This window comes from Thalassophryne amazonica, chromosome 17 (genome assembly GCF_902500255.1).
Source record: "Thalassophryne amazonica chromosome 17, fThaAma1.1, whole genome shotgun sequence".
NCBI lineage: Eukaryota > Metazoa > Chordata > Actinopteri > Batrachoidiformes > Batrachoididae > Thalassophryne > Thalassophryne amazonica.
In genome coordinates this window covers 35977661-35993325 of record NC_047119.1, presented here as the reverse complement: position 1 = coordinate 35993325, position 15665 = coordinate 35977661, and the positions used below count along the sequence as shown (strand labels likewise).

At 40.1% G+C, this 15665-nt stretch overlaps 2 protein-coding genes across 2 annotated transcripts; one reads left to right on the top strand and one right to left on the bottom strand.

The window, feature by feature from the left end:
- The first annotated feature begins 1113 nt into the window (after nt 1-1113).
- On the top strand, nt 1114-3578 carry LOC117529177 (fucosyltransferase 7 (alpha (1,3) fucosyltransferase)). Its single transcript, XM_034191885.1, has 2 exons — nt 1114-1286; nt 2456-3578. Exons 1-2 carry the CDS (start codon nt 1263-1265, stop codon nt 3521-3523), a joined length of 1092 nt encoding a protein of 363 aa, XP_034047776.1. The 5' UTR covers nt 1114-1262; the 3' UTR covers nt 3524-3578.
- A 5443-nt stretch (nt 3579-9021) lies between these two features.
- pou5f3 (POU domain, class 5, transcription factor 3) lies at nt 9022-12765 on the bottom strand. Its single transcript, XM_034191891.1, has 5 exons — nt 11619-12765; nt 11355-11466; nt 9841-9971; nt 9453-9617; nt 9022-9372 (listed from the first exon to the last, which is right to left on the bottom strand). The coding sequence occupies exons 1-5, from the start codon at nt 12387-12389 to the stop codon at nt 9115-9117; spliced, it is 1437 nt and encodes a 478-aa protein (XP_034047782.1). The 5' UTR covers nt 12390-12765; the 3' UTR covers nt 9022-9114.
- Between the last annotated feature and the right edge of the window lie 2900 nt (nt 12766-15665).

Genomic DNA, 15665 nt, shown 5'->3' with positions numbered 1-15665 from the left:
GTGAGGCATTAATTTTGTTGGTTTGGAACCAAGATTTTGCTTGTTTACTAGTGTGCTTGGGTTCATTGTCTTGTTGAAACACCCATTTCAAGGGCATGTCCTCTTCAGCATAAGGCAACATGACCTCTTCAAGTATTTTGACATATCCAAACTAATCCATGATACCTGGTATGCGATATATAGGCCCAACACCATAGTAGGAGAAACATGCCCATATCATGATGCTTGCACCACTATGCTTCACTGTCTTCAATGTGAACTGTGGCTTGAATTCAGAGTTTGGGGGTCGTCTCACAAACTGTCTGTGGCCTTTGGACCCAAAAAGAACAATTTTACTCTCATCAGTCCACAAAATATTCCTATATTTCTCTTTAGGCCAGTTGATGTGTTCTTTGGCAAATTAACCTTTTCTGCACGTTTTTTATTTAACAGAGGGACTTTGCGGGGGATTCTTGCAAATAAATTAGCTTCACACAGGCGTCTTCTAACTATCACAGCACTTACAGGTAACTCCAGACTGTCTTTGATCATCCTGGAGCTGATTAATGGGTGAGCCTTTGCCATTCTGGTTATTGTTCTATCCATTTTGATGGTTGTTTTCCGTTTTCTTCCACGCGTCTCTGGTTTTTTGTCCATTTTAAAGCATTGGAGATCATTGTAGATGAACAGCCTATAATTTTTTGAACCTGCGTATAAGTTTTCCCCTCTCCAATAAACTTTTTAATCAAACTACGCTGTTCTTCTGAACAATGTCTTGAACGTCCCATTTTCCTCAGGCTTTCAAAGAGAAAAGCATGTTCAACAGGTGCTGGCTTCATCCTTAAATAGGGAACACCTGATTCACACCTGTTTGTTCCACAAAATTGACGAACTCACTGACTGAATGCCACACTACTATTATTGTGAACACCCCCTTTTCTACTTGTTTTTACTAATAGCCCAATTTCATAGCCTTAAGAGTGTGCATATCATGAATGATTGGTCTTGTTGGATTTGTGAGAATCTACTGGTACCTTGTTTCCCATGTAACAATAAGAAATATACTCAAAACCTGGATTAAAGTTTTTAATCACATAGCACTACTATTATCCTGAACACTACTGTATCTGCTGCTGTTTGTAATCACCATTGACTGGCTGGCTGAAGTAGCTGATGTTCTATGACTAGATCACCGCCCCTTCTGCGACTTTCTTGAGACTGAAGTAGTCGTGCCTTCTGATTTGGGGAAGTGGTGCCGAATCCTGGTGATAGTGGGGGGCCATATGCTCCATTGGAAGTTCCAGATGGTGAGTCTTTACATTCGTCATGTCTGCTAGAATTCCTACCACTGTGGAGCCTAACACCATGACTTCATTTGTCTGTTTTGGACAGGATAATTCACAAAATTAGGAACAGATTTTCATAAAGATTTCTTGTAGGAGTTTGCTTCTGGGTCTCAGAACGAGTACCGATAGTTACATTTTGGGGATGAGCCAGATGACTTTGTTCACTTTAACATTTAGTGTCAGGACATTTTAAACCTCAACTGAGATATGCAAGTGAATGAGTGCACGGTTTTCACATGTAAATTACCTCACCACAAATGTAATGTTCAGCATTTTACAGTATAAATTTTATGTTAGTCTGAAAGACAATTGAAAAATATGTAGAACTAAAACCAAGATTTATCTTCTGTTTGGGGGGGGGGCAATACAGACATATTTAAACTTTACTTTTAAAAATGGTTAAATTTTCTATGTGTTAGCTATTTCTGTTAGAGCTTCTGAGCAAAAGTCAAAATGTGCCAAGATATCCCACACCATTTTCTTAACAACCCATGAACTCAGGCTGACGTCAAGGTCACATTTGAGTCTTTAACCCTTTAAAAAAAAAAATCCTACACTGTTTTTAATGTAAATATGACAACTATTGTTTATAGCTGTAGAATTATCAAATGCAAATTTGATCACTTGCATTTCATGCACTGTGGAACTAACTGAAAGCTGAAATTAAACAGTCAAGTTCTATTGACATTTTAAAATACTCGTATGTGTTTTCTTGGCTGCTTTCAATTTTTGATGGTGGAAAATGTTATTGCTTAGTGTCTTAATTTTGTCTACGCAATTTAAGTTTACTTTTTATTAACTCGTGATAGTGTGGCTTTTGTGGTTTGTGAAGCACTTTATTTTGATAAAGTGCTGTAAATAAAATTAATCAGTTTAATTGTGGTTGGCATGGATTCAACAGGTGAGAAAAGGAGAGTTTGGAATGATATCGTCTTCAAATAGTGTCTGTGCAGATTTGGTGCTTATAAAATGCACAGTTGCTTCCCATATCTTTCTTGCCGTTAAGAAATGATTCCTAAATATTGGGAAATATTTGTACACTTCAACATTATGGTGATATATGTGCAATGGCATTGAAACACCCAAAACCACCAAACAATCTTACTACTACTTGACATTTTTTTTTATAGGGGTGGAATACCACTAGAAAGGCACTGCTCAGCTCTTTGAGGCACCATCTCCTCCGCTTCATCTGTCTTTCACTGATGTTCCTGTTCTATGGCTGCTGGACACGACTCCAGCTGGCAAATCCGGACTCTGGTCACTCTAATTCTGGCAGAGATATTGTTATCTTGCTGTGGTACTGGCCCTTGAAGATGTCACTCAGCCTGAAGGGCGACGTGTGCTGGGACCTCTACCGCATCCCCCACTGCACCCTCGTGGACCAGCACTTGTTCTACCCAGCAGCTGATGTGGTGGTGTTCCACAACAAAGAACTGACCCAGGGCCAGAAGCTGCCCTTTCACCTCCCACAACCTAGTGGCCAGAGGTGGGCCTGGATGTCCCTGGAAGCCCCTGTCCACAATGGTAAACTACAGAAGTATGCAAATATCTTCAACCTCACCATAACCTACAGGAGGGACGCTGACGTCACCATCCCTTATGGTGAGCTGCTGCCAAAGGAAGCTGGTGAGATGGCTGATGAGGCACCAACAAATAAGACTAATCTCATCTGCTGGGTCGTCAGCAACTACAACAGCCACCACAGGAGAAGCCAAGTGTTTAAAAAGCTGAAGGCTGTAGTTCCTGTGAAGGTATACGGGCGATGGGCCAACAGAGTCCTGACTGCCGAAGCCCTGCTGCCTACAATCTCTCGTTGCTACTTCTATTTATCATTTGAGAACTCAATCAGCAAAGATTACATCACAGAGAAGCTTTGGCAGAACGCCTACCAAGCCAGGGCGGTGCCAGTCGTCCTGGGCCCTCCCATCGGTGACTACAAAGCAGTTGCTCCGCTCAACTCCTTCATTCACGTCGATAACTTTTCCTCCATAGAGGCTTTAGGGAAGCACCTGCAGCAGCTCGCAGGGGACAAGAAGAGATACAGCGAGTATTTTAGGTGGAGACACAAGTGGAAAGTGAAGCTGTACACAGACTGGAGGGAAAGACTGTGTAAAATCTGCACCGTGTACAACAGTTTACCTCAGCACAAGGTTTACACGGACCTGCACGCGTGGCTAAATGCAGCCAACACATAAGTTGAACTTATGATTTTAGGGACTACCCGCAAGATTAAACGACGCAAATGTTTAGCAAATTAATAAGTCAAAGTGTCTTGTATGTTAAAAGTAGTATTTAGGGGTATTCATGAACAGAAACTGATCAAAGCATTCATGAGCATAACCACCTGTCTGAATGTGTAGTTATCTGTAATAAACTGCTTTCGGGAGCTTAGCATGAGGCCTTCAAATCGATAAAGGCTCCCTCATGGTTATAGTACAGCAGATAACTAAGAATCATTCAAATCCGGTTACAAGCACAAAAATTTGACTGTGTATGGGTGATTCTTTAACTATGGGCACTATTGGCCTTGTAAATGTAATTTCCACCACACCATTGCCTTACACTATAAAGCGCCTTGGGGCAACTGTTTGTTGTGATTTGGCGCTATACACACACACACGTGCTCTGATGTCACTGTTTATCTCCATAGAAACTACCCAAACAATCTTTCATACAAACTGTTTAAAGGGACATTACAGTGTTGTGGTGGAAATTACGGCAATAGTGTGGGACAACTACATTTTGTTTAAAAAAAAAAAAATCACAGCAGTTGTATGACACTGAATACCCCAATTATGTTTTGATTATTTTACTGATATTTTATTCATAGATATTTTAAAACAGAAAAAAACATTTACCATTCATTTTTATCATTGAAGATCAAAAGTCTAGGTGTGGGACAAGCACAAAACGGCAATATTTGCATATAATGATGCTGAAAAAAGGTGAAAAAGTCAGACTACTAGAACAAATTTCTTAACACTTTCATTGTAAAGATAACTATAAAAGTGTGAAATTTCCCCTTTTTTCTGTTTTTCATAGAATATGATCAAAGGACATAAGTGCCCGTAGTCTAAGAATCACCCGTATACCTTTTGGTACATATTGTAGAAAAAACATAAGCCATTGAATTTTCAATAGGGGGCCAAGTGGGGGGTCAATTGAAGAACTGTAAAGGGTAAAAAAAAAAAAAAAAAAATGATCCAGTCATATTGAAAGCTATACCACATTATGTATGTGTCTGATCACAAAGATTCCAAAAAAGTATAGTTTGGACTATCTATAACTGAATGTTCTTGAGTTATGGGGTAAAAACAGCAAGAATGGTGACAAACGGTCAGTTTCAGTTTGTACAGGGGTCAGAAGTTAAAGTTGCTCCAGTTTTGGTAAAACGTGGTGCAAATTATTGGTTGAATTAATAGGATTAACAAATGGAATAGTTCGGTGTTGAATGTTTGGTCTCCAAAGTAAAGGTCAAAAAATGTCAGCGTCCATTGGATTCTGACATATGCTACCCCGTAACATGACAACTAAGCATGACACATGGTGCAAACTATTCCTTTTTAAAATCCTACTAACTCAATAATTTGCATAATGTTTTACCATAATTGGAGCAACTTTAACTTTTGACCCCTGTACAAACTGAAAGTGACCTTTGCCACTATGCTTGCTGTTTTTAATCCCATAACATTCAGTCACAGTCCAAACTAATATTTTTCTAAAATATGTACCAAAAGGTATACACAGTCAAACTTTGGTACTTGTAACCAGATTTGAAGGATTCCTCTGCAAATATTCTGTTATATGCTGCACTATTAGTCACCATGTCGCACCACTATGCTGATACAGGAGCTTTAAAAAGGACAGACATCTATTTTTTTTGCAGAGCTGTCAGAAGACTGAAGAACTAAAAATGACTTAACAGTTGTTCCACCAAACACTGTCTACTGGTTGCTAGTACAGGCTAACGAGTTTAACCATCCTTGTTTCTGTGAAATGGATCATAATATTGCTTAGCACAAGAAAAGGCAACAATACGAGTCCCCATGGATGAAGTAAACGACATCTTGACTGGTGATGAAGTAATGCAATAAACCTCACCACTAGATGGCATTAAATACTATACACTGTGGCTTTGATATGAATATGTCATGGTATGATTTTTATAGTTTCTTGTAAAACACTGTTTAATCAGCAATAAGAGCTATACAAATACTGGTTACACAGGAATGCACTGGCATAACTTTCCAGACTACACAGTAAAAGATTATCTTTTGTAGGGATACATATCCTACAAAGGATCCCTGTATATTTTGTAGGGATACAAAATATGGCTTTTAGGCCAAGCTTCTTATCCACATATACCACTGCCCCTAGTGGGGAGATTGAAATGTAAAAAAAAAACAGCCGTTTCTGAACATTGGTTGAGATGATATCCATGTGCAGCACTGCAAAAATAATCAGCCAACACAATGCAAGCACAAGTCCACATATTGAATTTCATGGTATAACTAGAAATGAGGGGGAAAAACACTTCATCTGCATCAACATTAACTTTCTTTTTTGGCTGGTATTTGATCTCAATTTTCCTTTTGCAGCTGCACATTTTATATATTAAAGCAACACAGATGACAAACAATTTGAAAGCCAATTAATGGAACATGGGTATAGATACATGCACCCCCACAACTATGAGCTTATATTTTCCTGAAGCCTTAGTGTCTCAATGAAACCGAACACTGAAAATTTTGAGATGCACTACCTGTTTTCACACAGACATACCCTTATAGTCGCCATTTTTCATTATGCAAAAACTCAAGAGGTATATAAGGTTACAGGTTATGCAAATATTGCAGTTCTGCACAAACGCAATGTCTCAAGTATTCTTAAGTGTAAATTATCTGGTTTCGTACAGTTTCAAATTTGTGATTCTGAGAAAGACTTAAAATTTCAAATGACAGTTTAAGTTTGTATGAAATACTGTTAATATGCTTTGTCCCCTCCCGACTGCATATGAATAATATCTGATACAAGACCACAGACCTCCAAAGAGACTGTCCCATCTAAGTGCAAACAAACAATCCAGGATGCATTTGCGCATATTAAGTTTCATACCATGAGTTCTGTTGCATGTTATGTTCGTAGGAGTCATATTTTTCTACATTAAAAAACACTGATAAGTATGAAATTGTACAATTATGGGGTACCTCTTTCATCAAGAGGTAATATATTCAAAAACATTGTTTTACACCAAGAATACTTTAGACTATTGTTGCATCTGAACTATAACATTTTCATAACCTGTAACCTTGCATACCTTGGTGACGAATATGAGTTATCCCACAAGTGGTGCTTACAGGGTATGTCTATTTGTGTGAAAACAGGTAGTGCATCCCAAAATATTCAATGCCAACATTTGAGTTCATTAAGGCTTTAGTAAAATATAGGTTCATAGAGTTGTGGGGGGCACGTATACCCATGGTTGCCTGCGGACTGAATACAGTAAAACCGACATAATGGATTCAGGTGGACCAGTGAATTTTATTTGTGGTGCAACTCCAGGTGTACATAGACAAGAAAGAGTGACTTTAATCCCAGGAGTTTACCACTGACAAGCAAGACTGCCAACTACTGCTCCTACAAACCCAGTATTGCTCAACAGAATGCAAAGTTCCAGGATTTGTACAACAAGTGACTAAAGATTTGTAAAGTCTCACAAAATAGGGAACCATTACTGAAACCATTGATTTAAACTTGTGAAGACTGAGAACTTTAGGTTGCCTTCAGTTCTACAGTCAGCGGCTTTGGAACAGTCTCACCTGCTGTATGATGAAACCACAAAGTCAGACTTTTGCATTAAATAAACTATAAACATACCCATAAAGAAAAACAACTTCATTTTGTGAGATATGTGCCAAGACTTTACTGAAGAAAAAAGTCAAATCTGTAAACATGTCAGAACATTTACAATTCAACAAAGAATCTTAAAAAAAAAAAAATGAAGGAAGTCAACTTTCTTCCACATTACAGAGAGAGGGGTGTTTGAGTGACAGGACGTCAGTGTAGCCAACAATAAATTACAATTTTAATCTGCATACGATCTATTGATCAGAAAGTCTGCAGGAAATGTGCCACAGGAGCTTCAAGCCAAACAGGATTGCACTCATCAGTAAACAATTCAAGTCATGAAAATGACTTACGGTCAGAGCAGCTCATCGATAATACCGAGTTCCCAACAGGCAAACTATTTCAGCGATTTACTAAAACTCCACGGATACGAGTACAAGACTTGTATCCTAAGTGGGGTTTGGGAGAGTTACAATTACTTCATCTCATTTCAACCATTTCCACAAAACTGTTTAAACTGGAAAAGCAAATTGTACCCAATTGTTAGGATTTCATGCATTTTAAATGACCGTGTTTTGTTGACATATTAAGCAAACATTTTTTAGAGTGTTGTCACGGCTACAGGCATGCAACATGTTGATGCCGATTGACTAAAACAGAACCCAATAGCACCCTGTGGTAACTGAAAGTATTGCGGTACCACTGAGAATAGTAGCGCTTATTTAAAAAAAAAAAAAAAACAGATTTTTATGTGCTACTTGTTGCCATTTTGAATTTGACAGAAACGCTGCATGACGGAGTCAGCCAGTCTATGGACCACAACGGAAATAAGCGTTCACTTTGTGCTAGCCATGTTTTTGTGTATATACACTTCACATGTGCCTTGATTTGTACTAAAATTCAATTTATACTCAGTTCAGCTATGATATGGATAATTGACTGGGTTTGTAGTAGTACTACAATATGTTCATACTACTGGGTTCTGTGGAAGCCATGCAGCATCAGTGCACTACTGCGTGTAAGAATCTCATACCTGTAGCCACTATCACTTGGGATACAAGTCTCATTTCTATAGCCACATCTTTTAGAAGAAAAAAAAAAATGCAGGTATGGCTTAAACTTCTTAATCATTGATATATTAGAACAGTTAGCTACTTGTATAAAAATCAGGCATTAAAAAAGTCACTGTAATGACTTACCATCTATATCTGTAGGATACAAGATCGAGCTAATAGTAACACTGTGTCCAACATTCATAAACATTAAAAACCCTTTCACATTAAAATACAAAGACATCACACCGAAGAGTAAAAAGTGTCACTGCCGACGCATTCAGGTACCCAAGTCAAATTACTTCAAGATGTCACTTTAACAAGACTTCTCAGCTTTGAAATATCTTTTCAACAAACAGAAGGGATGAACAAAAACACTCGTAAATATTTTGTTATTTGGAAGCCAGTGGTTGATTAAATCTTACCGAGGGAGGTGGCACATTTTCATACAAATCACCTTCTTAAAGCCATCTACACAATTACAACTCCATCCTCATCTTTCAACATCTGCTGTGTGATTAAAATGTTACAGGCTTTCCTGCAATGTGTGTGTTTTTTTTTTTTTAAACATTACATTTCAGCAACCAAAACTATTGTGTTAGAGTCTGACAGGAGCTGTGTGGTGACACGGCTGAGACACTACAACAACCACAATGAAAGTCACAAGTCACAAATTGTGGTGGTGGTGGTGGGATGGGGGGACTCGAAACATAAAAAAGGGAAGTGGTTGATAAAGTCTCTTACCAACTGGTACAGCAGACTACACTGAATCAACCTGCTAAAGCTTCATTTAAACAGCTCTGTCCCAAAAACTGCTAATGGGACTTATCCATCACCACCTTAATCTGGGCAAAAACACAATCTGTGGATAGAGAAGCGGAACATGTTTACCCAGTCAGGTGACCAACCAGTCCAGGATGCAGAGCTTGCTTCAAGACATCGGGTCGATGAAGAGGTGGCATGTAGAGCGCAGGCGGGCCTCCGGGGTAACTGGAAGGAGGGTAACCCTGGCTGGGAATAGGCGAGGTGGTCATGTTCAGCGGTGAGGGACTCTGCTCGTAGTACTGACCCTCACACTCCTCATCCAGCGGCAAGGCCAGGCGCTTTCCTTTCTGTCTCCTGTTGCAGAACCACACACGCACCACCTGGCAACAACGGCACAGTTTTGTCAATTCAAATGCTTCAATGCAACAGACAAATGTTTAGGATTTATTTTATCCCTTACATCTCTCTCCAGGCCCAGGTCATCTGAGATGTGTGTGATCTCCTGGGTGTTTGGTTTGGGACATTTGACAAAGTAGGACTCCAAAGCAGAGCGCACAGCTCCCTCCAGACTGGTCCTCCGCTTCCTCTTCCTGGTATCAACGAACACTCGCTCAATTTTGTACATCTGAGAAACCAGAGAACTTTTAGTAAAGTTTACTTCCAGACTATAAGTATTAGATCAAGATGGCTTTGGGGCCACTAGATGGCATCATTTCATGCTGTAGAAGGTTAAGCAAGATGTTAAAGCAGGTTTGCTCAGCAAGATATTGGCAACACCACAGGAAAATCTGTTGTCTTGTAAAGTAGATGAAGCAGGACAGGAGCAGATGCGAGTGTGGCGCACTTACATCCTGGGGGTTTTCTGAGGTCTCTGCCTCATTCAGCCATCTCTGAAGGAGGGGCTTCAGCTTGCACATGTTCTTAAAACTCAGCTGCAAAGCCTCGAAGCGGCAGATAGTCGTCTGGCTAAACATCTTACCTAAAGGCAAAAAGAAGAAAAAAAAACAAATCAGGACCATAGGTAAAGTTGACCCCAGTGTAACGTAGGCAACATTTACAAGTTTTTCCAAACACACAATTTGGGTACCACAAGGCAGTTTAATGTCATCTTACCACCACCCCATCTGTAAAAACTATCACCCCACTGAATAGCTTTAAAAAAAAAAACCCACACAAACAACAAACATTTTGGGAGTTACATTATTTGCCATTCTATGCATGTGCACAGACAACAGTATGATGGTACTGTGTGTATGACTTAAATTTGACACACTTAACTACAACTAATCACTGTCGACGCTTGGAGCGGCCGTCTTGGATTGTGAACCCAGAGTTCGTGGTGCACAAACAAGTTACAGTGGAAACTTCCTACTTGTAACTGTAGAATAATGACCTTCAGGTAGGTGGAAATAGAATGCACAATAAGTACTACTATATAGGAGCTGAGGCCTAATCATCTTCGGACTCCACACTATGAAATGTCTACAAAGTAAAAATCAAACAAGTGGATAAGATCTCTGACAGAGTCAAACATTCCAGACAGCACTCGTAGTCTTATCAGTGAACTACATCGACATACGAGTGCCTGTGGACAGGCCAGGAACTGGTTACTTCCCCGGCCAACCTGTAGCACATGCAAGCGTACAAAGTGTGCTATAGCTACTCTGTTTAATTTGTTTGAGTGATGTTGATTTGTGCCGGGAATTTATTTTAATGAAGTGGCTACGGGTACGTACATCCGTATCTTCTGCAGGACCTGAGGTTCACTGAAGATACAGTGCATGTATAGATGAGTTTTGAAGCCTTGCTGGACCTTTAGCCGCATATGGTACAGGTACAGACATATTTGCACATTCTGATTGGTCGGTAAAACACCCTCCATATCTTTAGAACGGTCTCTGTAGATACGGGTCCGTACCCATAGCCACAGCCTTATTTTAAAGCCACTAAGAGCGTTGCATTTGGAGACAGATTTGCATTTGTGTTTACATTATATACATCCTCTGTACATACTTTTTTTTTTTTTTTTTACATTGATTGCCGAGTGCTCCAGAAGGAATTTTCTAACCACCGAACTACATTACACAGAGCGTCAGAGATGACAGATAATGGATAATATAGAAATAATGTACAAATGGAACTACAGGTTGACAAGTGGTACCATCATTTGTTTATATAAATATGAAGTTCCTGGTGGTATCTGGCCTAGTCTTGGGGGACTTCATTATAAGGAGACGTCACTGCACAATGTGTAAGGGTATCTGGTGGTTTAGCCCTTCATTGTTTCACCCCTGGTGTAGTTGGGGTTACCACCCCAATGCACGTCATCATAACGTCACGTTCCTTTGAGATCTACACTTACCATAAAGCTTCCCCAGGGCAAGACCAACGTCAGCTTGAGTGAAACCCAAAGTGATTCGTTTGTGTTTCAGCTCCTTGGCAAACTGCTCCAGCTCCTCAGTGGAGAGGTTGTCCTTTTATAGGGGAATCACAAACATGAAAGTGGAGGTTGTGGATCATTAATCATTTTCTTGAGTGATTAAGTGGTTAGACAGCTCACATCGGTACTCTCCAGAGGAGATGACATTTACTTAGCTCGCACATAATCCCATTAATGTGTTCTTACCTCCTCTGAGTCGCTGCACCCTCCGCTGGAGGAGCCGCTGCTGCGCGTAGAGGAGGTCGGGTTCTGCGTCTGGGCCCCGCTGGCGGCCTGCGACGCGTTCCCACTGAAGAAGGCGCTCCTTGGCAGGCCGTTGCTGGGGGGTGACGGGGACATGGACGGGGAGGACGTCGAGGGTGCCGAGTGGTTCTGGTTGCTGTTGCTGCTGCCGCCGCCGGGCGGTGCCATGTGGGGAAGTCCGGGCCAGAAGGACGGGTTCCAAGGCCCCGAGTAGTAGACGCCGTGGGGCGTGGAGGCCGAAGGTGCCGCGTACTGCTGAACCATCACCTCCGTGGGGTAATCCTCACCACTGTCCTTCTCAGTCTTTATTTGGGCCAGTTTGATTTGCTCCCTGGTGGCGGCTAAGGGGGGGCTTGGGTTTGACGGCTGCGCCGCCACCGGTACACCGGGTACCTGTCCGGTGTACTCCGGCGCAGCGAAGAGATACCAGTGTTTGGGTTGTCCAAACTCCCCGATCTGATGCTCAGCTCCCCTGTAGTCATTTCCGACGGGTGGGAAAGGGAAAAAGGTTTGACCCGAAGACGAGGTCAGCCCACTGTAGGCGCTTTTGTTGTACAGAAGGTTCGGGTCTGGCAACACGCCAGGAGGCATCTGGAATGACGCAGCGCCGCTCAATCCGTCCTGATCCAAACCCTGGGTGCAGGAGCTGGCCCTGCTGAAGTCATAAGGCCGGGTTTGGCACTCCGAACCTGGACTCTGAGATCTTTCAGACATACTGCAGACGATGTGATCTTCTTGCAAAAATCAAGAAAGCTGAGTGAGCGAGAGGAAGCTGCTTAGCAAATGCGCAAAAAGTAGCCCGTCGTCTTGGCGCACCATTACCACCTACAACGCTCCTGCGGCCTTTTAGTTCCCATGAAGCACTTAAAATCCTCACCTCCACCTTCAAGCTCAAATGCGCCTTCCCTGCATTGCGCCACAGGTTTTCCTAATCTCAGCTGCGGGGTGTTGGACTTCTCGTATCTCTTCGCTCATTGGCCGCTGCAGACAATTGCGCACAGCTGATGGTGAATTTGTGAATGACCTTGATTTTTCCCAAAGTAGTGGGCGTGTTTTCCCAAAAGAAATGAACCACTTTGCTGCGGCACCATTATAGTTTTTATTTTTCTTAAAAAAAAAAAAAAAAAAAACTTCTAAAAAAAAAAACCTCAGGTGCAGTGACTAGATGCCCGCCTGGAGCATTTATAGGAATGTTTTACATTGCTAAAGAGGCACGAGGCAACGCAACCATACTGTAACATTATAACTCACCTCATACATGAATTATAATGCTCAGTTTGTTTAAATTATTCACAGCTAAGCAGATGGCTTTCAAATGAAAATTTTCTGCAGCCTGTCCTGAATCTCTTTTCGTTAAAATAAATGTTTGGTGGTGTGATCCCCAATAAAACAGGTTACTGCCATTAATTAGGTAACAAATGATTTATAAACAGGCGATCAAGCTTGAATAGATAACCTGGTTAATGCGTGCTTTTCAGGATTTACTTGCAGCCAAAGGAAAAGTTTGGTGAGAAATTACGCACGACGCATACATCGGAGGTGTTTTAAAAATCTTTTCAACAGATGATTATTTTTAAAAGCCCATCTTTAATGACGTTTTTAAACGAGTTGCCATTTAAAACGGTTTATTAAGATTTTACAAGGATTTAAAAGGAAATTTGGATGATTATCTCTAATGAACTATGTTCTGATTTGTTGAAATCGGTGAAAATAAGAATCATTGTAATTTTTTTGACATACAATAAAACGCATATAAATGTAAGTTTGCAGATACAGCTGCGTGCGTCAGGGTGTCGCCCTCGTCTCCAATTTTGAATCACAACAGAAGCGAGAGAAACTGTAAATCATAAAAAAAAAAAAAAAAAAATTTGCAACAGCATTCAGGTGACCTGCCATTCAGCCCTGATCTGTGGCCATTCAAAAGCCTGGATGACCGCAGCACCGTACAGATGCGCTCCCCCGGCGCGAGTTGTTGGCCGCAGATTGAGGCAGGAAGACGCGCCGCGGGGAGGGCGAGGGGGGGGTGCCATTGTACGGCCTAGCCTCGGGGCACCCTGTGGCTTTCAGATCCCGAGTAGCGATGGTCGACCATTAGCTCCTTTTCAGATTGGAACAATAAGTCTCACCCTTTGATTCCGCCCCACACCCACAACCAGCAAACACTCCGGTCTGCAGGTCTGCAGGACGCACGCGGTCTGCTTTGGCCTGAAACAGGTCTGAGCACTGCACTGTTGTCTGCAGGTGTCATAATCCACTTGATAAACCTCTCTTTGAATCTTTTCCCACCCTGAACACGGTATCCTGTTGCTTGTTTTACGCACATACTACTCATCTTGAAATGAGAAGTTCATCTAAGGACGCAGAGTTTGCGTCAAATATAGCGGCGAATAACTGGATTAAATAAGCAAATAAATACATTCTTTGTGCGTTTTATCATGTTGCAGCTCTGCATTTTACATGAAATAGCCAAATGGGAAAACACCAGCACTCAAAACGTCTCCACAAAAAAAAAAACACAAAAAAAAAAGATTATTCCAAACTCCAGTGGAATATTTAGAAATTTTTTTTATCAAATTGAATAAAAACGAGCAAACTCCTGTTTTGTATGTACGCTCTAAAAATGCTTCATGGGGTTAGTAACTTAAATTGAAGTGTTCTCAGCATGAAAAAGGTGTTTGCATGTTTTAAGTGGATAATTTACAATTACTGGTATAAAATTGTTCAGTTTTAAAAACAGTTGGTCGTAGGTTGACAGTGGTTTTAAAATAGTTTTTTGTAATAAAACTGGAATTGCAACATGTAATTTAGTCTGACTTAATAAATTGAATTAAAAAAATCTCAAAATTAAGGTAAAAATTTGCATGGACATTTCTGAGGTCAAAGAAATTAGAATAACTTAAAAAATGGCTACCCAGTAATACTAAAACATTTTAATTAACCTTATAGTGGACAAAGCAAATCAACTCCACTAAACTGCTAAATACTTTGCTAAACTTGAGTTAGTCTAATTACAAAAATCTCAGTCGCAGTCAGCAATGGATGAGTTGGATTTACTTTAAAATGATTAATGCAAATTGTTGCCATATTTTATTCATTTTTAAGTTGGGCAGTGCATTCTGTTTGGTAGAGTTGCAGAGCAGATCAGTTTGAGGCCTTCTCTGTCAACATCTCATTTGAAAGGTAACATAAACTAAATTGCCTCAGATTTAAGGCAACACCATTTTTCATTGTTGCTCCCTAAAATAAATAAAATTTAAATCTTGTCATTGAAGCAAAGCTCGAAGTTACAATAATGTAGATCCCACCATCTTCTTTGCCCTCTACAGAGAAGTTTGAGTGAAGATATGAAGTTTAAAATGTTAAAATGGTGACAATCCATTTCACCTTATTATCACGTTAATATACACTAAAAAATAACACAAGACAAGTAGTGAAATTTTGTTAGTTTTATCTTTTCAGAAGAGCAGATCTGTGATGACACTTTCCCCCTGTTATTTTCTATCTACACACAGAAGAAAAGGATGAACAAAAAGAAAAAAATGTCCCAGTCACAAAATATTAAATCATGGCATCAAGGAAAAGTTACATAAAAAAAAAAAAAACCTTTAAAAGATTGTTTGTACTTTTGTGAAAACACTGTGGAGTACAGAAATATTTCATGTGATAATTTTGAGGTGTAACATTTTGGACAAAACACAGCTAAAAATATATAAATAAAACATATATGCACTTCTAAAGTTTTATTTTTAATCTTATTTGTATTGTAAATATTTCATATATACATATTTATAGGTTTTGTGCAACCACCTCACCTAGCCTTAATTTTAAAAATACATTTGTGATGAAGATATAGTAATTTACACAAATGTGTAGTTCTCCTCTTTTTTTAATCAACACTTCCAGAACAATCACTTAAAACATATAAAGGAATTAACCTTTTCCGCTATAGGCCATTTGGACTATTTTGCTTTACTTGTAATATTAAAAGAT

Excerpts from the sequence above, each read along its gene's own strand:
- LOC117529177 (XM_034191885.1), top strand. The coding sequence starts at position 1,263 with ATGCTCCATTGGAAGTTCCAGATG. Across the intron at positions 1,287-2,455 it reads TCCATTGGAAGTTCCAGATG|GGGTGGAATACCACTAGAAA; the intron begins GTGAGTCTTTAC and ends TTTTTTTTATAG.
- pou5f3 (XM_034191891.1), bottom strand. The coding sequence starts at position 12,389 with ATGTCTGAAAGATCTCAGAGTCCAGGTTCGGAGTGCCAAACCCGGCCT. Across the intron at positions 11,467-11,618 it reads GGTGCAGCGACTCAGAGGAG|GACAACCTCTCCACTGAGGA; the intron begins GTAAGAACACAT and ends CCCCTATAAAAG. Across the intron at positions 9,373-9,452 it reads ACCTGGGCCTGGAGAGAGAT|GTGGTGCGTGTGTGGTTCTG; the intron begins GTAAGGGATAAA and ends CGTTGTTGCCAG.